Below are 22,627 nucleotides of genomic sequence, written 5' to 3' on the forward strand. Positions count from 1 at the left end.
CTGTTCAGTGCCGAGACATGACAGAAGTTAGCTATTGCTGTGATTCGACTTTGCATTAAAAACAACATGTATTTTGACAAAGTAAATCAATAAAATTATTTATGCATCAACCTTACAGTATCTGAAATTCAGTCCCCCACCCCCTGCAAATATTTGATTAAATGTTTTCATGAGACAACACTGAAGGTATGATACCTTGTCACAATGTAAAGTAGTCAGCGTACAGCATGTATAACAGTGTAAATTTGCTCTCCCCTCAAAACAACAAACAGCAATTAATGTTAAAACCACTGGCAGCAAAGGTAAGTACCACCCCCCCTGCATCTCAGACTGCACAAGATTACTCTGATGTGGTTGTCAATGCTGCTCATGATAACTTGAATGTTGTTATTCAAAGACAAAATGACATAACAGAATTTATTGGCTCCTAGGAAACGTTGTCTTTGTTACCTGCTACAGACATTTCTGTATTTGATGGCAACCCATTGGAATATCAGTCTTTAATCCATTTGATAAATAAGACAAAACATGATCGGGACAGACTCTACTATCTTGCGCAGTTCACATCTGGTTTGCCAAGAGATTTGCTTCGCAGCTCTTTACATATGGAAGGGAGTAAAGGCGCACTTTGGGAATGAAAATTCAAGTTTCTGGAGCTTACCTAGAAAAAGCCTTGAACTGGACAGCAATTAAAGCTGAAGATGGGAAAATGCTGTATGCATATGCAATTTATTTGAAAGGATGTTGTAATGCAATGCAAGATTTACAGTATTTAGAGGAACTTGAGATCCCATCAAACCTTACAAACCCTGGGAAAGATGGGGGACCACATCTTATGAGGTGCAACAGAAAACGGGTAGGAGGATCAGATTTAAGCACCTTGTCGATTTTGTGGAAAACCATGTTAAACAGACAAGGTCTTGCCTAATAACGGTGAAAGAACGCACACTGCACCTTAAAAAAAAGTTTAGGAAGGATTGGATGTATGCAGAGGAATACACCTCCTTCATGGAGGGCATTTTCAGAAAGGGCCATGCAGAAAAGGTTCCATCTCAGCAGCCTTGCAGAGAGGATGAACGGGTCTGGTACAGTCCGCATCATGGTGTCTACCATAAGCAGAAACTCAAACAGAGTGGTGTTTGACTGTTCATCCTCAATTCAAGGAACATCTCTGAACAAGGACCCTCTCCAAGGTCCAGACTTAAACACCATTATAGGTGTACAGCAAAGGTTTTGCCAAGAACTGATTGCCTTTATGGCAGACATTGTTTTATCAAGTACATGATTACGCTGATGAAGTTATTAAAAGCATCAAAAGTAACTTTTGTGTGGAGGAGTGCCTCCGTTCGGCAGCAACAGTGAACCAAGCCATGAAGCTCGTCAGAGATCTCACTGAAACTTGCATTCAGGGAGGTTTCACATTCACAAAATGGGTCAGCAATAGCCGTGACGTCCTGGCAAGCACTACTGAGCACCACAGAACAGGAGCATTTATGGTCTGGATCAAGAAAATTGAAAGAGCAAATAGCAATTGAACCTGCACTTGGAATACCTCGGTGTTCACCTGGACAACAGACTGGAGATGCAACTGTGAAGCCATCTACAAGAAGGGACAGAGCAGACTGTACTTCTTGAGGAAGCTTAGGTCCTTTGGTGTTTGCAGCAAGATGCTGCATATCTTCTATAAGTCTGTTGTGGAAAGTGTGATCTCTTCTACCATCATCTGCTGGGGAAGCAGCATCAGAGCCAAGGACTTAAAAAAGCTCAACAAGCTGATAAAGAAGGCTGGCTCTGTTCTGGGGACTCCTCTGGAGATCATTGTGGAAAGACAGATTCTTCATAAAATGAAGAACATTATGGAGAACCCTGAGCATCCTCTTCATGAGACTGTCCTACAACAACAGAGTGTCTTCAGTCAGAGGCTTCTTCAGATCTGCTGTAAGACGGAGCGCTACAGGAGATCCTTCCTGCCCACAGCCATCAGCATCTACAACGGCTCTTTGAGGAAACCTTCATAATATGAGCTATAACATTTAATTTCCCTTTGGGATTAATAAAGTATTTTTGAATTAAATTTTGAATTGAATCCACTGGGATACCCACAGTGATACCTTCATCTTTAAAGCAACCATCAGGAGCCTGCCTGCTACCAGAAGAGGTATACCCCTCAGTGAGTTCAGTTCCTGATCCATTAGGTTTTCTCTCTCCTTTCATCCTAAAGGCCAAACAGTTAGTCCAAAAGCTCTGAAAATCCAGGTATGGTTGAGATCAAGTTATTCTACAGTCATTTGCAAGGCCTTGGCCTTAGATCAGGACATTAAATCAGTTAATTGAGGTTCAGGTGGCAAGATGTAAAAGCCTGAAAAACTTGATCCACTTGATACTAATGAGATGCATCACTTTTGTAATGCAAGTGAGTCAGGCTATGGTACAGAAAGCTACCTCAAATTATCAGATCATCAAGGCAAAATCCATATCTGCTTCATATTTAGGAAAGCCAGAGTATCACCACTAAAGCAGATCACCATACCCAGTCTTGAACTCACTGCAGCACCATTGGCTGCTAAGGAAGGAGCTGCATCTGCCTCTCACAGATTCTACTTTCTGGACATATTGTACCTGTGTTGAAATACATTCACAATCAAACAAACAAAAAAATTCACACATTTGTATCCAACAGTTGCAGTTATCCATGACCTCTCTCTCACAAGCCAGTGAAGACGCATAAATTCATCACGAGGGCTGTATGTGGAATCTCTCTTAAGATCAAGATGGTTGAGAGGTCCTGAATATCTGGGCAGAGAAAAGGACCAGTTTGAAGCTCACAAAGTCTAGAAGAAATATCAGCAAATGACCCTGATGTGAGAAAGGAGATGACAGTTAACAGTGTGAAGATTAAGGAGCAACATCCAACATGCATGGTAATTAAATATCACCCATCATCAACCAGACACCTCCTCCTCAGAAAGTACTCTTGACATTCTTTTTTTTGGATCTAACTATATGATGCAAGAGTAGCCATGACACCAAGGTTATTTGGTTCAGATGGTGTCAAGCATGTGTGGCAGCAACCAGGTGAGGAGTAAGACAAGTGAGTCTTAGCCTCCAGTCAAGCTTGGTGGTGAGAGTGTCATGGTTTCAGGCTGCATGAGAGCTGCTGGCCGTGGGGAGCTACAGTTCACCGAGGGAACCCTGAATGCAAACATGTACTGTGACATACTGAAGCAGAGCATGATCCCCTCAGCGAAAGCTGAGCCACAGGGCAGTATTCCAACATGATAACGACCCCAAACACACCTCCAAGACGACCACTGCCTGGTTAAAGAAACTGAGGGTAAAGATGCTGGACTGGCCAAGCATGTCTTCAGACCTAAATTATATTGAGCATCTGTGGGACATCCTCAAATGGAAGGTGGAGGAGCACAAGGTCGATAACATCCACAAGCTCCGTAATGTTGACATAGAGGAGTGAAAAAGGATTTCAGTGGCAACCTGTGAAGCTCGAGTGATCTCCAAGTAAGTTAAGGCAGTGCTGGAAAATAATATTGACACTTTGGGCACAATTTGGGCATTTTCACTTAGAGGTGTACTCACTTTTGTTGCCAGCTGTTTAGACTTCAATGTCTGTGTCGAGTTATTGTGAGGAGACAGCAAATTTACGTCAATAAACAAGCTGTACACTGACTGTGTTGTAAAGAGTCATATCTTCACGTTTTGTCCCATGACAAAAATACAATAAAATATTTACAAAAATGCGAGCGGCATAACTGACTTCTGTGAGAGACTGTAAAATACATAATCACAACCAGTTGCAAGTGAGATAACTGCCGGGAATCTGCTCTTCTGAGGACTGTGCAGCACTACATTTAAACAGCTCAACGTTTTCTAATTGGCGTCTCATCAAGCATTCAGGAAGAGGCGTCCATTACCTAAGCCACTAACCGCCTTGAGGTGCAGTAGGTTGTGAGTGGTGCTGCATTAACAGAGTATGAACAAAGTGCTTTCTGATCCAAAATGCTAACACGTCAACACAGTGTCATCCCACAGCGAAGGGAAGAAAATGAGAAAGTAGCAAGAGAGTGACTGCCTTGTTTGGCACCTACTTTTTACATATCTACTGAGATTCAGCGCAAGTCTTTACTAAGATATGTATTTATTTGTAGCAGTAGGTAAAAAAGAAGTAGATCCACCGACATAAGGATGGTGTGTACGCATCTGGGTGTGCCCGACATTCTTTGCTCTAAAATAATGTAGAAAACCGAAACAAGCGTTTAAGAAAAGAAATCCGCGCACTTAAAGAAATGTCTCAAAGAAAAGTACAGTCCTCATCTGTCCCACCTGTTTTGAAATTCTTAAAAAGAAACCATCATATTTCTGTGTGCAAATGGTATGAAGATTCAGGAAATACAAACATCTGAAAACGAGGTTTGTAGGATTTAAACTTTATGAGCTGCATCTCTGAGTTCAGGGTAGAATTCCCTGATTCAGGACAGGTGGTGCTGCAGCCGTGCGTCAGCATTTAAAAACGTGCACAGCCCTCACCACGTACTGCCTGCATATTGGACACTGGTTCATTCTCTTGCCGCAGTTGGTGCAGGTGACCAGGTGACCGCACTCCAACAGAACGCAGTCGATCACTGCGTCCATGCAGATCCTGCAGAGATTGTCGTCCTGAAGCGTTAGGGGACACCTCGCGCCATCTGCAAGGTGAAGAAGAAGAAGGGGAAATGTGAGGAAGATGCCAGGAGAAAAAAAAAAAACATGCTGCCAACAAATAAAACACATTAGGCAATGAAGTACCCCAAAACCTAAAGATAACATCTCATCCTGAGAACTGCACTTCAGTGCCCTACAAAAGTACTTATTCCCCTTGGAGTTTTACACATTTTGCTACAATGCAACCAGAAACCCATGACGGTCTGCGTCGAGGACTAAGGCCCCCGCATCACGGGTCGCCCACTTTACCCCCGCCGCGCCCACTGAACTTCATTTTAACTGCATTAAAAAAGATTTTTTTTTAAATTGTGTTTGTTCGATAGTTTTTTTTATGTTGTAACAATGGTTCTTAGTACTACCTCTCAGACTGTTGGAATGCCTGTTTATTTCCTCTTAAACTGAGCCACATATGAAAGAAAAATACATCTGTGGGTTCAGCAGTAGAGTCTAATACTTTTGTGGGGCCCACAAAGAACTTTCCAGATCCTCTCTGCCAAACAGCTTATTCTGCTATTGACTCTTGGTTGGTGTAATTTATTCGATTGGGTCATTGAAGTTTGAAGAAACAAGACAGATTAAATTAAATTAAACAATTTATTCATTTAACAAACAGGGGCATCAGTGGTATGTGAGAGAACCGTACGCAGCAACAACAGCCTGGCACCTCTTCCTCATATTGGTCATCTGCTTGTTCACACACTGTTGTGGGATCCTATTCTTCAACCAGCATTTACTGCAAGTCAGCCAATGTGGTTCGTGCCCAGGCTGATTCAACAAGTGCTCAGTGAGGTTGAGATCAGGACTGCGGGCAAGCCATACTTCCAAATTCCAGATTTTGGAGGTAGATCAGGCCCAGGCTGCAGATGGCGAACATTGACATCTTCGGAGGTCGCAGTTTGGTCCCAAAGAGTGGTGGTATGAGATTGCAACTGGCTGCAGGATCTCTTGACATTTTCTCCAATGGTAATGGAGATGTCACCCCACACCATCACACTGCCTCCACCAAAAGCTGTTCGGCACAGAGGATTTGGAAGGTTAATCCAGACGCAAATGCATTCTCCTTACAAATCAACAGGCTTCTCAACTAGCCAAGAATTACTGTTACAACAAAGAAATGATCAAATACAGATTTCTTTATATTTTTGCTAAATATGTATAACCGCATATGGACAGGACCCATTTAAAAAGTACCTTCAGGTTGCATTTGTTTAAGCTGTGTTAAAATATAAAACTGTTTTCAATAGTTTTTAAACAAAGAGCCGTGATCAGCCCCCTTTACTCCAAACCTTTTAAATCAAATCCAATGCAACGATGGTTCTGTGAAGGTCTCAGGTTTGTTAGAAAGAAGGAGTGAACAAACAGGATCATGAAGACAAACATTTAGACAATGGTATTGTAATGTACTGTTTTATTTCCACTTCACAATTATGCACTATTTTGTGTTGGTTTAATAAAATCTTAAAATACACATCTACGTTTGGCCTTGTAACGCGGAGAAACACTGAAAAGTCTAGCACTATGACCACTTTTTCAAGCCACTGCACTTGTTTATAAATCTGTGTAAGGTTATGCTGAAATCTGCTAAATAATTGCAGTTATGGCTGCACATCAAGTCAACATTTTGTTTTTTTATTGAAAATTGGGATGGACCGATTGCAGTTTTCTGGCCGATCACCAATCTTTAAAAAGCCTGACCTGCCGATTCAGATTTTGGCCAATACCAATTTTTTTTTTTATAACCGACGCTGTCAGGTGTTATTAAGGTCACAATACACCTTCAAAGTTCCAATCTTATTTTATTCAAAAACATTCAACAATACCCATGAAACAATATAAAGTTGTTTTAACAGCATTTGAGGCAGTGCTCTCAAATATAAATGTTTAAAGCATTGCACTTCCTTTAGTCTTTTATTTTTCACATTTTAAAAAGAAACTAAACTGGCACAATAGATTAAACAAGTAGATAAGATCGGTTTCACGTGTAAGTATCTGCCGATCACCAATCTCCCAAAATCAAGGCAATCAGGGCCGATCGATCGGTGCACCCCTAATTGAAAACATGCTGCTTAGAGAGAGTAAACATCTCATAATTATGATGTTTTAAACAAATCAACACAAACCATGACTGAGGAAACCTGATTGCAAAGTTTAACACAAAATCAAAATACCTGAATATGTGTTGAATGAATATTTACTTTCACCCGTAGTAAAACCGTAAACTGAGTAAATGCCATTTGACAGGACCACGGCACAAGGATTTCATAGAAGCATGGATGGATGGCAGATGAAAAACAGCTTCACAATGAATACATATTTGGCGAGTATGTGGTTTTGCTCATACGATGGGAGAGGAGAGGCATGGGTAGAACATCTGACCACGGTAATAATCTATAACCTTACCTCTGATGGCACCATTGCAGATAGGAGAGGGGAAGGTCATCACTTTATAGTGGGAGGAGTACAGTAAGCATGAGATAGTTTATCATGATTTCAAACAAAGTTATACGTATAATCATTTATGTTATCTGAGTAACATCTAACAAATTAATATAACGACCTACAAGACATACAGGTCCTTCTCAAAATATTAGCATATTGTGATAAAGTTCATTATTTTCCATAATGTCATGATGAAAATTTAACATTCATATATTTTAGATTCATTGCACACTAACTGAAATATTTCAGGTCTTTTATTGTCTTAATATGGATGATTTTGGCATACAGCTCATGAAAACCCAAAATTACTATCTCACAGAATTAGCATATTTCATCCGACCAATAAAAGAAAAGTGTTTTTAATACAAAAAACGTCAACCTTCAAATAATCATGTACAGTTATGCATTCAATACTTGGTCGGAAATCCTTTTGCAGAAATGACTGCTTCAATGCGGCGTGGCATGGAGGCAATCAGCCTGTGGCACTGCTGAGGTCTTATGGAGGCCCAGGATGCTTCGATAGCAGCCTTTAGCTCATCCAGAGTGTTGGGTCTTGAGTCTCTCAACGTTCTCTTCACAATATCCCACAGATTCTCTATGGGGTTCAGGTCAGGAGAGTTGGCAGGCCAATTGAGCACAGTGATACCATGGTCAGTAAACCATTTACAAGTGGTTTTGGCACTGTGAGCAGGTGCCAGGTCGTGCTGAAAAATGAAATCTTCATCTCCATAAAGCTTTTCAGCAGATGGAAGCATGAAGTGCTCCAAAATCTCCTGATAGCTAGCTGCATTGACCCTGCCCTTGATAAAACACAGTGGACCAACACCAGCTGCTGACACGGCACCCCAGACCATCACTGACTGTGGGTACTTGACACTGGACTTCTGGCATTTTGGCATTTCCTTCTCCCCAGTCTTCCTCCAGACTCTGGCACCTTGATTTCTGAATGACATGCAGAATTTGCTTTGATCCGAAAAAAGTACTTTGGGCCACTGAGCAACAGTCCAGTGCTGCTTCTCTGTAGCCCAGGTCAGGCGCTTCTGCCGCTGTTTCTGGTTCAAAAGTGGCTTGACCTGGGGAATGCGGCACCTGTAGCCCATTTCCTGCACACGCCTGTGCACGGTGGCTCTGGATGTTTCTACTCCAGACTCAGTCCACTGCTTCCGCAGGTCCCCCAAGGTCTGGAATCGGCCCTTCTCCACAATCTTCCTCAGGGTCCGGTCACCTCTTCTCGTTGTGCAGCGTTTTCTGCCACACTTTTTCCTTCCCACAGACTTCCCACTGAGGTGTCTTGATACAGCACTCTGGGAACAGCCTATTCGTTCAGAAATGTCTTTCTGTGTCTTACCCTCTTGCTTGAGGGTGTCAATAGTGGCCTTCTGGACAGCAGTCAGGTCGGCAGTCTTACCCATGATTGGGGTTTTGAGTGATGAACCAGGCTGGGAGTTTTAAAGGCCTCAGGAATCTTTTGCAGGTGTTTAGAGTTAACTCGTTGATTCAGATGATTAGGTTCATAGCTCGTTTAGAGACCCTTTTAATGATATGCTAATTTTGTGAGATAGGAATTTTGGGTTTTCATGAGCTGTATGCCAAAATCATCCGTATTAAGACAATAAAAGACCTGAAATATTTCAGTTATTGTGCAATGAATCTAAAATATATGAATGTTAAATTTTCATCATGACATTATGGAAAATAATGAACTTTATCACAATATGCTAATTTTTTGAGAAGGACCTGTAATGTCAGAAGAAGAAGAGATTTCAAGTTTCTGTGGTGAAAAACAGGGTCGTCCCGGGCAGTTCTGATATCTGGACACGAATGAAGGGCAGCTTATAAACTTGCATTTTACACTCCGAAAAATAATCCCCCAGCAATAGCAACCAACTGCTGACGGGAATATTAACCACAGTTTATACTGAGGTGCCATGGTGGCACATAAAATAAATACGTTACTCAATATTTACTGCAATAAACATTTTATAATTGTCAAATCTCTCAATTTTAGTTATTTACATGTATAAACAAAAAAAAACTATCAGCTTGAAATTTTTGAATTATTTACATTTTAAAATCAAATATGATGTAATATCTTAAGCTGTTCCTGTGGGGCATCAAATAAAGCCTGACATCTGATTGGTTAACTTGCACAGCAAGTCGACTTCACACCAATCTGCTTCACTAGAGCAGAACAGTCTAGAAAATTAATTCATGACCTGCTGTAAATTATGTTTTTAAATAGTGACATTATTGTGTATAAATTATTGGATGTTCTATTAATTAATTTCCAACCTCGTTATTTTCATGATCAGTTTTTGTAATCATCTAATTTAGGGATATGATCTAACACTCCTCTGGTCTGAAGTGAACTTGCTGTGTCGCTCGACCAATCAGACCTTAGGGTCCATTACTGTAATAACTATGAAATATCTGAAGAAATACTGAATATTTTATGCTGGTTTTGTCTTCATTTCATCACTGATAAACTGGTCTTTAAATAACAGCTAATCTACTTTAGTACCAAGCTTATTTAAAACATAAAAACTAAAAATGCTTTTTTAATGAATTGAATGTCACTTTCTGGCCTTAATATGTTGAATATGTTATTTTTATGTGAAAGTAAATATGGACAGCTTTGTTGCCAATAACAAAAGAGTAAATGACCTACATGATTTTGTGTTCTTCTCCTTCTCTCTGTACAGTCTGCTGACACGCTCCACAAGCTCCCACTTTTCACAGCAGCCGGAATAGTTGACAAAATTCCTCGCCAGGATCTCCTTCAGCTGCCTGACGGACAGGCCCTTAATGTCCCTCACACTAGAGATGTCAGAGAGGGATGCTCTGGCTCCATGCTGTGTCTGTGGACTCATCTGAAAGAAGACAGAAGCCAGAGCTAAATTCTGCGTTTTGTACACAAAAATGTCCTCTTTTTTCTTTTAATTCAGCAATGTTTCAATTTATAATAAAAATCTATGAAGGTCTAAAATCGTCTTTCATACTATAACAAGCATTATGCAGAAAAACTTAAACATGAATGAAAGATCGGAGGATATGGATCACCTGAGGAGTTTGTTCACTGGAGTCCAAGTTAAGGAGAGACACTGGTGTGATGTCATCTGAATCCTGCAGGAAAACAATGGTTTGTAAGGAATGTGCCAGATTATAGTAGATTAGGATTAGACTCTCTTTAGCCAGGGAACTACAGTGCATTGTACTTTCCGTTCACAGACAAGATTACTACTCCATAAGCAGGCCATGTACAAGTATTTATAGTGGATCCTGACAGCTCAGAAGTAAGCTTTGTTTCGCCTTGCCTGTAAAGCCGTGTCAAATCAATCTGTAAAACTCACTGACAGCACAACTGTACATGACAGGACCTGCCGTGTAAGAGCCAGCCACTGCTAGTTCTGTGCCCCATTACCTATTAACTACAACTACCTGATGCAATGTTGCTCCTTACCTGGCTGACGTCAGGGCTTTCGCTCCAGCTGTGGGATTCCTCCTGAGAGGCAGCAGACAGCTCAGAGGCAGGATCTGTGCTGGAAGGGGTTGGTGTGCGATGGGTATGTGAGAGGAGGCTGGCTGTGTTAGGGTCCTCCACCTCTTCCTCGTCATCCTCCTCCTCTTCATCCTGCTCCTCTTCATCCTCCTCCTCCTCCTCCATGCCCCGATGACAAAGGACCAAATCAACCAGGTCCCCCTTTTCCCTGCAGGTGTCAGTGGAGATGTTGCGCAGCATCAAATATTGACGCAGCTCCCTCACCCGTAGACGCATGAGCCGTGGTCGATGGAAGGCTGTGGCCTTCAGCAAGTGGCAGGTGGCACAAATGCGTAGGTTCTCTTGAACCACGGAGCACAGAGAGCAGAAGCTCTTCTTGCAGTCACAGCAAATGTACTACAATGAAAGAAAACACCAATCTAAGCTGATAGAGAAGACATTTGCACAAAGCCTCTGCCCGTTAATGCTGCATGCATCTGTAACATTCATTGTCCAATGGGAGAGACTGTACATTAATACAAAGCAAAACATCAAACTGGAAAAAAAGGACATCTGAACCAATGGATCATTTCTGACCCGCTTAATCTGTTCATCATCCAGCATATAGTCAGTACCTGCAAAAGCATTCACACCCTTCGAAGCTTCATCACATTTATTGCCACCTTTATCGGGGGTTTATGTGATAACCACATAGCATATGGAGTTAAATTTGTCTCAATATTATTCAATCAAACAAAAAACTAATCTCAATCAAAAAAACAATATTCAATAAAAAAAAACTAATCTCGATCAAAAAATATTAAGTTGTGATCAAAACTTTCAGAGTTTTTTCTCACAAAGAGAAAAAAGTTATTTGCAAAACATAAACTTTTATTTGCGCATGTCAAAAATCTTTGGTTACGAGTCTCGCTTTTTTGGTTTTGACGCTTTCTGTTTTTGGTTGAACTCAACGAATTTTGAGTTGTGGAAACATGAACATCCTGGGCGGGGCCTAAAGACGAACGATGTAAGACGTTTCCCTATTGGTTATCGCTGACTAAAGTAGCAGAATCTGATCCCCCGCATCTCTGAACTTCTGCTCGAACTGCAGGGCTTGCAGCTAATCTTGACGCTAATCTTTAAGAGAGAGCTGGTGTCGGCTGGCGTGACCACGTATTTCTGACTTTCGGCTCACTTAACCGCAGTTTTCTTCTGTACAGTTGATGTCTCCTCACTGAAGCGACGCTGCAAGCCCTGCAGTTCGAGCAGAAGTTCAGAGATGCGGGGGATCAGATTCTGCTACTTTAGTCAGCGATAACCAATAGGGAAACGTCTTACATCGTTCGTCTTTAGGCCCCGCCCAGGATGTTCATGTTCCCAGAACTCAAAATTCGTTGAGTTCAACCAAAAACAGAAAGCGTCAAAACCAAAAAAGCGAGACTTGTAACCAAAGATTTTTGACACGCGCAAATAAAAGTTTATGTTTTGCAAATAACTTTTTTCTCTTTGTGAGAAAAAACTCTGAAAGTTTTGATCACAACTTAATATTTTTTGATTGAGATTAGTTTTTTTTGATTGAATATTATTTTTTTGATTGAGATTAGTTTTTTGTTTGATTGAATAATATTGAGACAAATTTAACTCCATAATAGCAGTGCCTAATTGCTAAAGAAGAATTTTGAAGACAATCATCCCCACAACATAATACTGCCACCACCATGTTTAACAGTGGGGAGGGTGAGTTCAAGGCAATGCCTCAGGGTGATGTGAACACATGATGCTTAAATATTAAACACGCCATGTCCCCTTGAAATTTTGACGTGACAAACTGTGGTAAAGTTTAAGGGGTATGAATATTTTATCATGGGACTGTAAAAAGTACTTACTTTGAAGTGACAAGTCTTAAATAGTAATAAATGCAGAAGAAAATCTGAGCTAGATGGTGGGTGAGCAAAGGGGAGGCATGAATCAGAATGACAGCCACACAATAACATAAGCATTACATCAAATTGTTGTATTTGCTCAAAATGGACAAAAAAAAAAAATCGTTTTTTTCTAGAAACGTCCCCACAACTGCGTTCCAGAGTGGGCCATTAGAAAGGCAAAGGAACACATCACTCTGCAGGACACGTATGCAAACGTCTGCAACTGTCGTTTTTCATGACAGGTTTTAAGCAAACGTTTGAGATAAACTAACAGATTGAAATATCCCGGTTACTGTGTAAAAATCTCTTAATAAATAAAATACATGCATTTTATGGGTGAGTGACATGGATGGCGAAATGAGGAACACACAGGAGAATCATGGAGGGACAATCACAGCATTAAAGAAATTGTGACCACAGCCAAGACAGAAAATGAGTGTTAGATGAATATAGCAGGGTCAGTGTGAGACTGCCAGAGTATTAAGTCTAATTCTTCCCATCTCAAAATCTCTTACATAACCCATTACAGTTTTAACCTCTTTTACTTTTAGTCCAACACAACTCGTGCATGGTAAACAATTAGGAAATCAAAGTGTTCAATTTTCAATGCGGATGCCACCCAAAATAATGACCTGCTGTGCATGTTTAGGATTTTCCCAACACACTTGACTGGTGAAACATTTAACACAAGGCTGCAAGACATAGATAAAAAAAAAATTGTTTTGTTTAACAATGCAATGATATTGAGTGCGATTAATTCAAATTTTCCTTATTCTCCTTTTTTCCACCCTTCATCCCATTGATCCCACCACGCTGAGCTTCATTATCTCAGTCACTTGTAACTATATCAGATGTAAGCAGAGTTTGAATGCATTGCATCTAAAATACTGACCATCAAATACTGCATCGAAGTAGTCCTGTGCGACTGCAGTTTTGACTAGTGATGTGACGTTCACGAACAAATCGATTCTTTGAACAGCTCCTTATCTTGAACGACAGGATTTGAGTCTTAGTTAGTGAGAGCCGTTCATTGTTTACTACTACTTTGCTTGCTTAGAATGCAACGTTTCCAATTTAATTCAATTTTAAATTACGTTATATTACTTAGGTAATTAAATACAAAAACCGAAACGGTGGTATGAGCATCCTACTCATTAAAAAGAGCTCTTTATTTGTTGTTGCAGGCTCCAGTTTTGAGATTCACGCTGATAATTTAAAGTGAACAACCAAGAATATTACTTTTTCTTTCTTGGAGCTTTTTGCTGAAGTTTGTGTGGTTTTTTTCCCCTCTGAAGACAAGCAGATTAACAATAATAAGAAGAAACCATATAGTATGTTGGTTAATATTTTTTAAGAACCTATATTTGAAAAACTTCTACTGATATGATAAAAGGCCACCAGTTTAATTAGCCCACGCCAGGTTCTGATTCCATCCGAAATGGGAAATAATTTACATATTAAATTTGAGATTTAACTATAATGTTTATTTTGTATAAGAATGTAAGATGGTTGTATTTTTGTTTAAAGGCAGAATATTATCTTCAGCTGTTTTAAAGTGGTAATAATATTTTCTAGAGTAAAGAGCTTGACCCGAGTACTTTAACTGGCATTCATTCTAACCACTAAAAGGATCAAATATGATTTTTTAATGTTTAATAGCAATATCTAAAAAGACAGTTTTGTCTGTAATTCTGTATCACAACATTTTAAAGATTTCAATGTAGATTGAGGAAAACAGACTAGCCCAGAGTTTTGAAATCTTGTAGCTGTCTTAATTTATATCTACACCTATGATCTCAGTATTGTTTGAAGGTTCGTTTATTGCCATCGTATGCTTGACAAACAACTAATAAGATCATTTTGTGAACGTACTCAGAAAACATAACTGAAAAACCCGCTCTTCAGTGACCAGCTTTCTTTTGTATGATTTCCATAAATTTAGTTTCATATAATGCAACTTCGATGTGGAAAAAATCTCTACACTCTTTCCTTAACACCAACTCAGGAGACCTACCTTCCTCCTGAAGACTGAGAAGACCTGTCCACAACATTTGCAAACAAGGCTGGGGGTTCTTGAGTTGTTGGGCGGGTACGTGGAATATCCTGCACTAGGGGCGAACCTGAAGGGCCCGGCACCGGCACCAAACCCTGGCTGCTGGCCTCGGACGGCCCCGGTACCCATGACTTCATTCAGCAGACCACAGCATGAAGCCCACACTGACGAAGCTCCAGCCTTAAACACGACAACATACTTTTACTTCCACGGTGTCACTTTATGTCAACTTTCAAGGTGTTCTTCGTAAATGTGAGCAACGCTGTTAGCAAGGAGCGGCTGCTGCACTAACATGTTTTCTAAGCAATGCAAGCATAAAACAAGTCTTTATATTGCTTAGGAGAAAAAAAAAAAAAAAAAAACATTCTTACATAGATACACAAATAGTGACAAGCTGACATATTAAAACTCTAACGCCACAAAGCTAGCTTACATAAAAGCTTACTACAATATTACAACGGAATAACAAAACAATTTAACTGAGGGGGAAAAAAATCACCAGCAACAAGTCCCAACAAAAGCGATTCATTTTAAAGGCTAACGCTGGCCGAAGATTTCCGCCGGAGCAACCGTTAGTCAGCGTTAGCTAGCTGCTGCTATGGACATCAAAAACATTTATAAAATGCACCTTCATTGTAGCTCCGGCGCGGCTACCGAGACAGACTCAATCCCAGGTGTATTCATTGCGAATTTAGCCAAATAACCCAGGATCTAATGATAAGGAGAGAATCCACTATGTATACTAACTTACTAATGCTATGCTGCTGCTGCTTTATTGGCGACTATTAAATCAACTCAGAGGTCCATTAGCGCCACAACTTGGACTAGAGGAAAACTACATTCTCTCAACTAAATGATTAGTTTCTCAAAAACAGCTAATAATCTCAGATTTTCAAGCCCAAATGCAATCTCAGTTAAATATTAAGATGATCAAGAACCACCATTTTACAGACTTACGTAGTAGAGGACCCTCAAATACTTCTGGCAATCTTCTGACATTGTATGAATGATAGAGTAGGGCTTGATTAGGCATCACATTATTGCTCCGAACGGGAAATGAACATATTTTAAGTTTAATTCGCAGCAAGATCTCTAAAGGTAGAAATTTCAAGTTGGAAAGACCAAAAAAAAAAAAAACAAAAAAAAATTGTCACATTGATATAAAAAATGACATTTGAAAGAAAATGGTTTCTTTGCACTTCTGTTTGCATCTCATTAACCGTTTTTTATGCACACAACAAAATCACTTCTCCAGGAGATTTGTATGAACAGATTTGTTGGAGAGGTGGCCCAGAGCGTTTGCGTTCATATTCTCTGGTTCAAAACAGAGACTACCACTCTGGGTCTCTCCGAGCACGACCCTTGGCCCCAGAATGCTCCCTGGGTGCGAGACAGTAGCAGCCCACTGCTCCCTTAGGGATGGGTTAAATGCAGAGGACCTAATTGTGTTGGAATGTACAGTTGCAATGACAAATAAAAGTAATTATTATAATTTACACTAGGTAAAGACATGGCATCATGTAGAGCTTCCAAAAAAAAAAAAAAAAAAAAAAAAAAAAAAAAAAAAAAAAGAAAATTCAAAAACAGTGGCTGGACAAATTCATTCCGTTCCCAAATAAAGTAAAATGATATTTGGGTTTGTCACCCTAGTAAATAGACTTCAACAATGTACAATGGCTTTCATTTTACTTAAAAAAACATTTATTTTTATTTACATTTGAACAAAAAAAAATGTAATGTCCCAAATTATTAATGCCCTTCTCAATAATCTGTGAAAAAGCCTTTATTGGCAGTACAGCAACCAAACAATTCTTATAATTGCTGACCAGGAACATTTCTTTGCCATCACCTTTTTAGCTTCTTCCACAGATTCTCTAAGAATTGATCACTATAGCTGTGTATTTAGGTCACGGTCATGCTGATACACCTCATGTTGCCCAAGATCAGGTATGGAATGTATTTTTTTAATACCACTGAACTGTGCCCATTGTAACTTGTTGACCTTTGGAAATGACCTCGTAGCCCTTTGGCGAGCTGTGAGCAGCCACACTACGTAGCCGTAGGTCCTGACTGAGCTCTTTTGGTTTCGCCCAACCAAAACCACAGCAGAGACCTGCTGTTTTTAACATAATGTATTGAGTAGATGAAAACAGCTGTTGCAAATGAATCTGGGTAATTAGGCTACTTTAGAAAAACTCGGGCTATGCGAAATGGTGTAGATCTTTAAATCTCTCCACACACTCACTCATTCCAATGTGTTATTCGTGGCTTCATGCAACATCTGGCTTTTAAAAGGTGGGCCCCCGTTTTTGTTCAGGGTGTTCTTTAACCCAAAGACTTATTTGTCACAGTTTCAATTGATTAACATAACTCAGAAAAATAATTAAAAACAGAATTTCACTAACAACTGAAGCCAAATCACGTGTCATTTTAACAATAAACTCAATATGGCCCGACCGAAAACTAATAACATATCAAACCTTATGTGCACACGGAACGTGACCTATAAAGCAAGTATTTTAACATGTGCAATAGTGCAAAAAATTCACTACTGTACTGATTTTTCAAAATGGCAACAAGAGATAAACAAACATGTTTAACAAAACTGTCCCTTGGCCTTAAAGTCACAAAAATAAATAACTGGCAAAGTTTACAGTACATTGACTGAAACTGGGACCACTTTTCTCATTTCATAACTGTGAACAGGCTTTAAACCTGTCAATGTGTTTCACTGCCCTCCTTCATGCCCCACGTCTTTCTTTCAGGGGTGTGAGATCAATGTTGGCCACATTCAGCTCTTTTTGATCTTATGTCTATGAAAAAATTGAAAATATTGTCTCTCGTGGCACAGCAACGCCCCTGTAATCTTTCTCATAGCAGTCCAGCCTGTGAATCCTTCTGTTGAAGCTTGAGAATCAGTTCAAGCAGGTTCATCTGCATCGTCAGCTCCTGTAGTTACATGTAATTGGTTGAAAAAACGGTTAAAGAGGAAAGAAATCTGCATCTGATGGATGTTTGACTCCATCAAAAAGTTATCTGTTTCCCACTGTAGCCTAAACTAGAAAAAACTAAATATATTGAATGGACATGCAAGAAAATTAACCTGAGGATTAGTGGTGATGTAAAACCCAGGAACTCCTGCCTTCTCCAAGGTGTTCTGCTGGTCAGTCACTTTTTGATCCATTTCTGCTACAATCTTCTTATCCATCATCTTTTGCTCCTCACGAACTCGAACTTCCAAAGCCTGAAACACATGAACAATGCATATTGCCCCTTTTCCACTGGCTCGTTCTAGCCAGCACGATTATAGAACGCATATAGCCTCCACTCGGCTTCGCTCTACTCAGTATGGTAACTGTTGTGTTTCCACTAACCCATAAACGGCTGGAGCTACCGCTGCTGATGGCTGAAGCACCGCCTCCAGCCGTCAGTGCAGTGCGCTGTGCTGCTATTACCGTTACTGTGTTACATTGTCACATTAAAACTAATCTGCGTGAAATGCTAAAAAATAAAAAGGAAATAAAAACATAAACTTAATACTAATGATGTTTGTATTATTGTATATGCGAGAATGTCTTATATATGTTTGTTCATGCATAAAATGATCCACTGGAATAATTATCTGGACCACAGTCCAGCCAGAACTTAGAAAAGAGAGTAGAGATGCTGCTGTCTGGACTATGCTTCAAAGTTTGCCTGAAGAAGCTACAATTTTGGGTTTTATGAGTGTTGTGATTATGAATCTGAAAATATTATTTAATATTTTAATATTTATGAAATAATATTTTGGTCTGTTAAGGGTTGTCTTGTTAATACCAGCCCAGTAAGGCGATGGTATTAGGACAAAATAGAAAGGTGTGAGACGAGCTCTGACATTATTGAACAGCAAAACTCTGCACACATGGAATAAATTCACACAATTTCTTAAAATACAAGAATTTATTAACAAAAATAAGTCAACTCAAAGTCAAACATATTTCAATCAACAAACCCTTTACTTTGCTAAAACAATCCAACTAAACTACCAAGCAGAATTAAAGAATAATGAAGACTAACTGGTTATGTACAATATAAACAAGTTGGTTAAAGATTATTGGAAATCATGACCAAAAAGAGTGATGCAACATTACCATTTAATATTTATGTTTGAGAACCAAGGATTATCTTGAAGAATCTGGAAATGAAGTTAAGTTAGTCTTGGAACCAACTTAAGCAATAATCAGCAAACGTTTAGACAACCATTCACAATGCAAGATCAGATAAAATATTATTTTAATAAAATGTTTTAAATAATGATCTGCTGAATGAAACCAACCTTCTGGATGACTAATTCTCAATGGTGTCTCATTAAGCTGACTTTATTTATTAAAATAATATTTAAAGAAATATTATTAAGGGAATATTTTGGAAAAGAGCCTTGTAGACCGCGTCTCTGCAGGGAACTCTCTGGAACAGTTTGCTTCTGCAGGCCTCAGAGAGGAGGTAAAGCAATGCTTTTACCTTAATTTCCCCTTTTTATGAATGAATACTGGATTCTTTCAACAGTAATTCATCAGTACTTAACTTGTGCATATGATCAATGATCTTATGACACCCTTGGATCCAGTTTGAAGAGTTTATGTCTGTTTGCCAGCAAAGAGGCATTAGCGCTGTGCCTCCCCTGTCCCGGTCGTCACCGTCATGGAAGAGATCGGACCATTGGAAAGGTGGGGGTTTTATGCGGGCAGTGGCATCATGGGAAGTCCGCTGTTACCCCCTTTCCCCTTCTGAAGTTGTGCTGGAAGTCGGTTAAATGCAATTTATTTTGAAAGTTCCAGAAAAGTCAGTACCGGAGTTTTAATGTTGAAATCCATGGCTGTGGTCCCAACATGAGGAAGTTTTTGTCTCAGCCATGACAATAACGAGGACAAGGACTTTAAAGCGTAAAACCGCAGACTTCAGCTCGGGGTGAAGTTAGTTTTAGGTTGTGCTCCACAGATTCAGTGGACTTGTCCTCCCGTTAGATCCAATGTAGACAGTTTGATTACAGGCAGCTGCTCTCTGCCTGCTCCCTCCTCCGGCAGACAGTGGTTCGCCTAAGGACCGTCAATAAATTTCCCAACCAAACACGACGTTTCATGGTGGTATTGTTTAGTGTGTTTTGGGGGACATGTTTTTGCGACTGAAGAGCCGATTTTATGTGTGATCAGCTGATTTAGGAGGTTATTAAATACAGCGCCCTGCTTGCGTGTAAGTCAGAAAGCAATGTGTCCTTTTTCTTTTCCCTTAGGCTGGAGGCATGGTTTAGGATTTGCAAATAGTAAAATTCTAATTTGGTATGACCCACTCTGGCGATTGGGATCCTTAATATTATTGTAGTTGATCTTTTATTAACTTTTCCATGCACTAACTCGGCAGAAACCTTCTTATTTCTCCTCCTCCCATGGCCAATCAGTGAACAGCAGTCTGTTCACACATGTAGTCCCTACTCAGCCCCGGTCGTACCTGCTCAGGAACAGGGACCAAAAAAAGTAGGTACCGTACGGAAAAAACTGTAATGGAAACGCTCGCAAAGCGGGCCCAGTGGAGTCAATTAAGGCCAAATCGAGCCAGTGGAAAAGGGTTCTATGGCAGTCTATCCCTCTGAGTAAACATACTAATTAGGATTTTTTATTTTTAGATATTTTTTCGGCACTAGTGGCCTTTATTTATTTATTTTTTGACAGTAGGCAGACAGGAAAGAGGGGTAGAGAGAGGGGGAGACATTCGGCAAATGTCATCCGCTCCGGCACTTGAACCCGGGACGGCTGCTTTGAGGACTGTAGCCTCTGCACAGGGTCGCGCGCTTAACCCCTACACCATCAGCGCCACGCCCACTAATCGGGATTTTACTTCTTACCTCAACCTCAGTTTGCTGGGTTGACTTGAGAAGTGCAAGGTTGTGCGACTTGCATGACTGTAATGCCTCCTTGTGTTTTCGGATCAGATCTTGTTTGAGTGCTAAAAAAAATTAAAACGAGAGAACAACAGTTAATTTGTAAGTTGCAGTCTGATTTCTATGCAAGCAAAAAACTTTTATGAAAATCTGTCTGTTTTTGGATACGATTGGCACACACCTTGATGTTCACAGTGCAGCTTCAGCCTTTGGTTGTACAGATTTTTTTCTGTCAGATGCTGAATATCAAGGAGGCCCTGCACAATCTCATATACTGTCCCATCAATGAGGGTTAAAGCTAGATCGCTGAGCGTGTTGTAGGTCAAGCGCTGCTGGAAGGAGCTGATCATGGAAAAATAAAAGAGCAAAACTCATAATTAGTGTCCAGTTATAAATCATGTTTAGAGCTTCAAGAAATTAACCTGTCGTATTTATTTCTATTAACAAGCAGGATTTCACAAACTACAACATTTTGTGAAAAGCGTTCTGGAAAAACCAGACAGATAGTTTTGCTTTGATGACATCACAAGAGGCACAAGACTGTGGAACACCTTACCTCTATATGTCTGCACTGCTCAGAGCGTAGAATAATTTAAATTTCTGTTAAAAAGTACTAGTAAACATCATGGCAGACAGGTTTTGACAGATTTTATTCTAGATTTTTTAAGCTTTCAGGTTGTACAGGTTCAACTATGACTTTGAATCAGACATCGCCCAAGCCAGTATGGACACTGCCGTAGAGGGTGAACCTGAAGGAAATAGTGGCGAGCACAACTTTAACTGGAACAAATCTCTTTATATAATAACCATTTGAATTTTTCCATCAGTGCCACCAGTATTTTTCAAAATAGCAAATAAAACAGCAATAAGTTGATGGAAAAGCAATACATGATCACATGTAAATGCGTTATTTAAGACTTACTAAGGAACATCTGAATGTACTTATGGTTTGGGGTCCAAAATTAAGAGAAAGAATTTTAAAGCTTTTAAGACTCCAACTCTGGTGATGCAATTGTTCTGCAAGAAAAAAAAAGGTGTTTCCAAACAAATCTTGGTTCTTTTGAGGAATCTCTTCAACATGATTTATGGTTAACAAAATACACAACCAGGAGGTTGTTCCTTTGTTACGAGTTTTTAAAATTTGTTGGAGGTGCAAACAGCAACCTAATAGTAACTCAGCTGCAGCTAACTAATTTGCACAGCTTTCTTTCACACAAATTCTTCATGTTGTGATATCATTCCTTGTACTGCTGCATGTAGAATGTGATGTTAATGTATTTTGATTCATTATCAGTTTTTCTGACCCAGAATGAAAAGTGTTGCTGCAGCTGTACAGAATACAAGCAAACACCTTTAAAGGGGAAATTTTATGAAAACATCCAAATGGCGTAAAAATAAAGAAAAATATATATGGTAATAACCAGAAGACCTCTGATCATCTGCCTTACGTGATGTCACCAGAGGCATGTGCACGTGGGTGATTGTTTTTGGTAGATTTGATCTAGCTCAACAAAGTAGTACAACAAATAGAAAATGTATCATGGCATGTTCATGTGAAAAGCTATACAAGTACCTTTAAACAGTACCATAACTGGGACTGAAAGTACGCCGCAGTGGAGATCAGATGTCCTGAGAGTAACCATACCTTGGTAAGTCTTTGACTAATGTTTGCAGTTCAGATAGCAGGTAGTAATGTCGTTCCTGTAGTTTTGTTGGATCACTGTCGGTGACTCCGGGATAAACATCCATGTCTTTAATTGAAAATTTGATAACTGTTAGATACGTTGGTCAAAACAGATAGCGAAGGCTACCAAGTTCCGCTAGCCTCATTTTACTGCGTTGATGTCTAAAACTTTAAGATAAAACATCGCCAAGGTAATTTACAACAACATAGACATAAACTATGCGCCTTTTGCGTCACGAAAACAAAACTAATGCTATAAATTAGTTAGAAATACCGCGACAGACAGGTTGTTTTAACTGTACTCGTTTGTATTCGCTCTGTTTAACGTAAAAGGACCCAAAACATAGCGGGCTGTAAACCTGCCCGTCTGTTTTTCTGAGATTTTTCTTCTTCTATGTTTTTTTTTTTTTTTCGGTGC

The 22,627-nt window shown here is 39.7% G+C and overlaps 2 protein-coding genes across 7 annotated transcripts; both read right to left on the minus strand.

Moving 5' to 3' along the window:
* Nucleotides 1–4,426: 4,426 nt before the first annotated feature.
* LOC124878343 (E3 ubiquitin-protein ligase RNF34-like) lies at nucleotides 4,427–15,662 on the minus strand. 6 transcript variants are annotated; one of them, XM_047382233.1, is made up of 7 exons: nucleotides 15,569–15,654; nucleotides 14,573–14,791; nucleotides 10,616–11,050; nucleotides 10,216–10,278; nucleotides 9,824–10,025; nucleotides 7,117–7,158; nucleotides 4,427–4,700 (listed from the first exon to the last, which is right to left on the minus strand). In XM_047382233.1, exons 1-7 carry the CDS (start codon nucleotides 15,608–15,610, stop codon nucleotides 4,513–4,515), a joined length of 1,191 nt encoding a protein of 396 aa, XP_047238189.1. In that variant the 5' UTR covers nucleotides 15,611–15,654; the 3' UTR covers nucleotides 4,427–4,512. The 6 variants fall into 6 exon arrangements, with proteins under 6 accessions (XP_047238189.1, XP_047238193.1, XP_047238187.1 ...); XM_047382237.1 differs by lacking the exon at nucleotides 7,117–7,158 and having other exon boundaries at nucleotides 15,569–15,648; XM_047382231.1 differs by lacking the exons at nucleotides 4,427–4,700; nucleotides 7,117–7,158 and adding an exon at nucleotides 4,743–5,725 and having other exon boundaries at nucleotides 15,569–15,662.
* Nucleotides 15,663–16,289: 627 nt separating this feature from the next.
* dgcr6 (DiGeorge syndrome critical region gene 6) lies at nucleotides 16,290–22,592 on the minus strand. Its single transcript, XM_047382238.1, has 5 exons — nucleotides 22,171–22,592; nucleotides 20,707–20,867; nucleotides 20,490–20,590; nucleotides 17,715–17,855; nucleotides 16,290–17,560 (listed from the first exon to the last, which is right to left on the minus strand). The coding sequence occupies exons 1-5, from the start codon at nucleotides 22,272–22,274 to the stop codon at nucleotides 17,483–17,485; spliced, it is 585 nt and encodes a 194-aa protein (XP_047238194.1). The 5' UTR covers nucleotides 22,275–22,592; the 3' UTR covers nucleotides 16,290–17,482.
* Between the last annotated feature and the right edge of the window lie 35 nt (nucleotides 22,593–22,627).

This window comes from Girardinichthys multiradiatus, chromosome 12 (assembly GCF_021462225.1).
Source record: "Girardinichthys multiradiatus isolate DD_20200921_A chromosome 12, DD_fGirMul_XY1, whole genome shotgun sequence".
In the NCBI taxonomy this organism is placed as follows: domain Eukaryota; kingdom Metazoa; phylum Chordata; class Actinopteri; order Cyprinodontiformes; family Goodeidae; genus Girardinichthys; species Girardinichthys multiradiatus.

What these genes read in the sequence shown, in the direction of transcription:
- LOC124878343 (XM_047382231.1), bottom strand. Translation starts at nt 15,610, where the DNA reads ATGTCAGAAGATTGCCAGAAGTATTTGAGGGTCCTCTACTAC. An exon ending in ATTTGAGGGTCCTCTACTAC is followed by an intron (nt 14,792 to 15,568) that starts GTAAGTCTGTAA and finishes GTCGTGTTTAAG; the next exon opens with GCTGGAGCTTCGTCAGTGTG. An exon ending in CCAGTGAACAAACTCCTCAG is followed by an intron (nt 10,026 to 10,215) that starts GTGATCCATATC and finishes GTCTTCTTTCAG; the next exon opens with ATGAGTCCACAGACACAGCA.
- dgcr6 (XM_047382238.1), bottom strand. Translation starts at nt 22,274, where the DNA reads ATGGATGTTTATCCCGGAGTCACCGACAGTGATCCAACAAAACTACAG. An exon ending in GCTGCACTGTGAACATCAAG is followed by an intron (nt 20,591 to 20,706) that starts GTGTGTGCCAAT and finishes AATTTTTTTTAG; the next exon opens with CACTCAAACAAGATCTGATC. An exon ending in CCCAGCAAACTGAGGTTGAG is followed by an intron (nt 17,856 to 20,489) that starts GTAAGAAGTAAA and finishes CATGTGTTTCAG; the next exon opens with GCTTTGGAAGTTCGAGTTCG.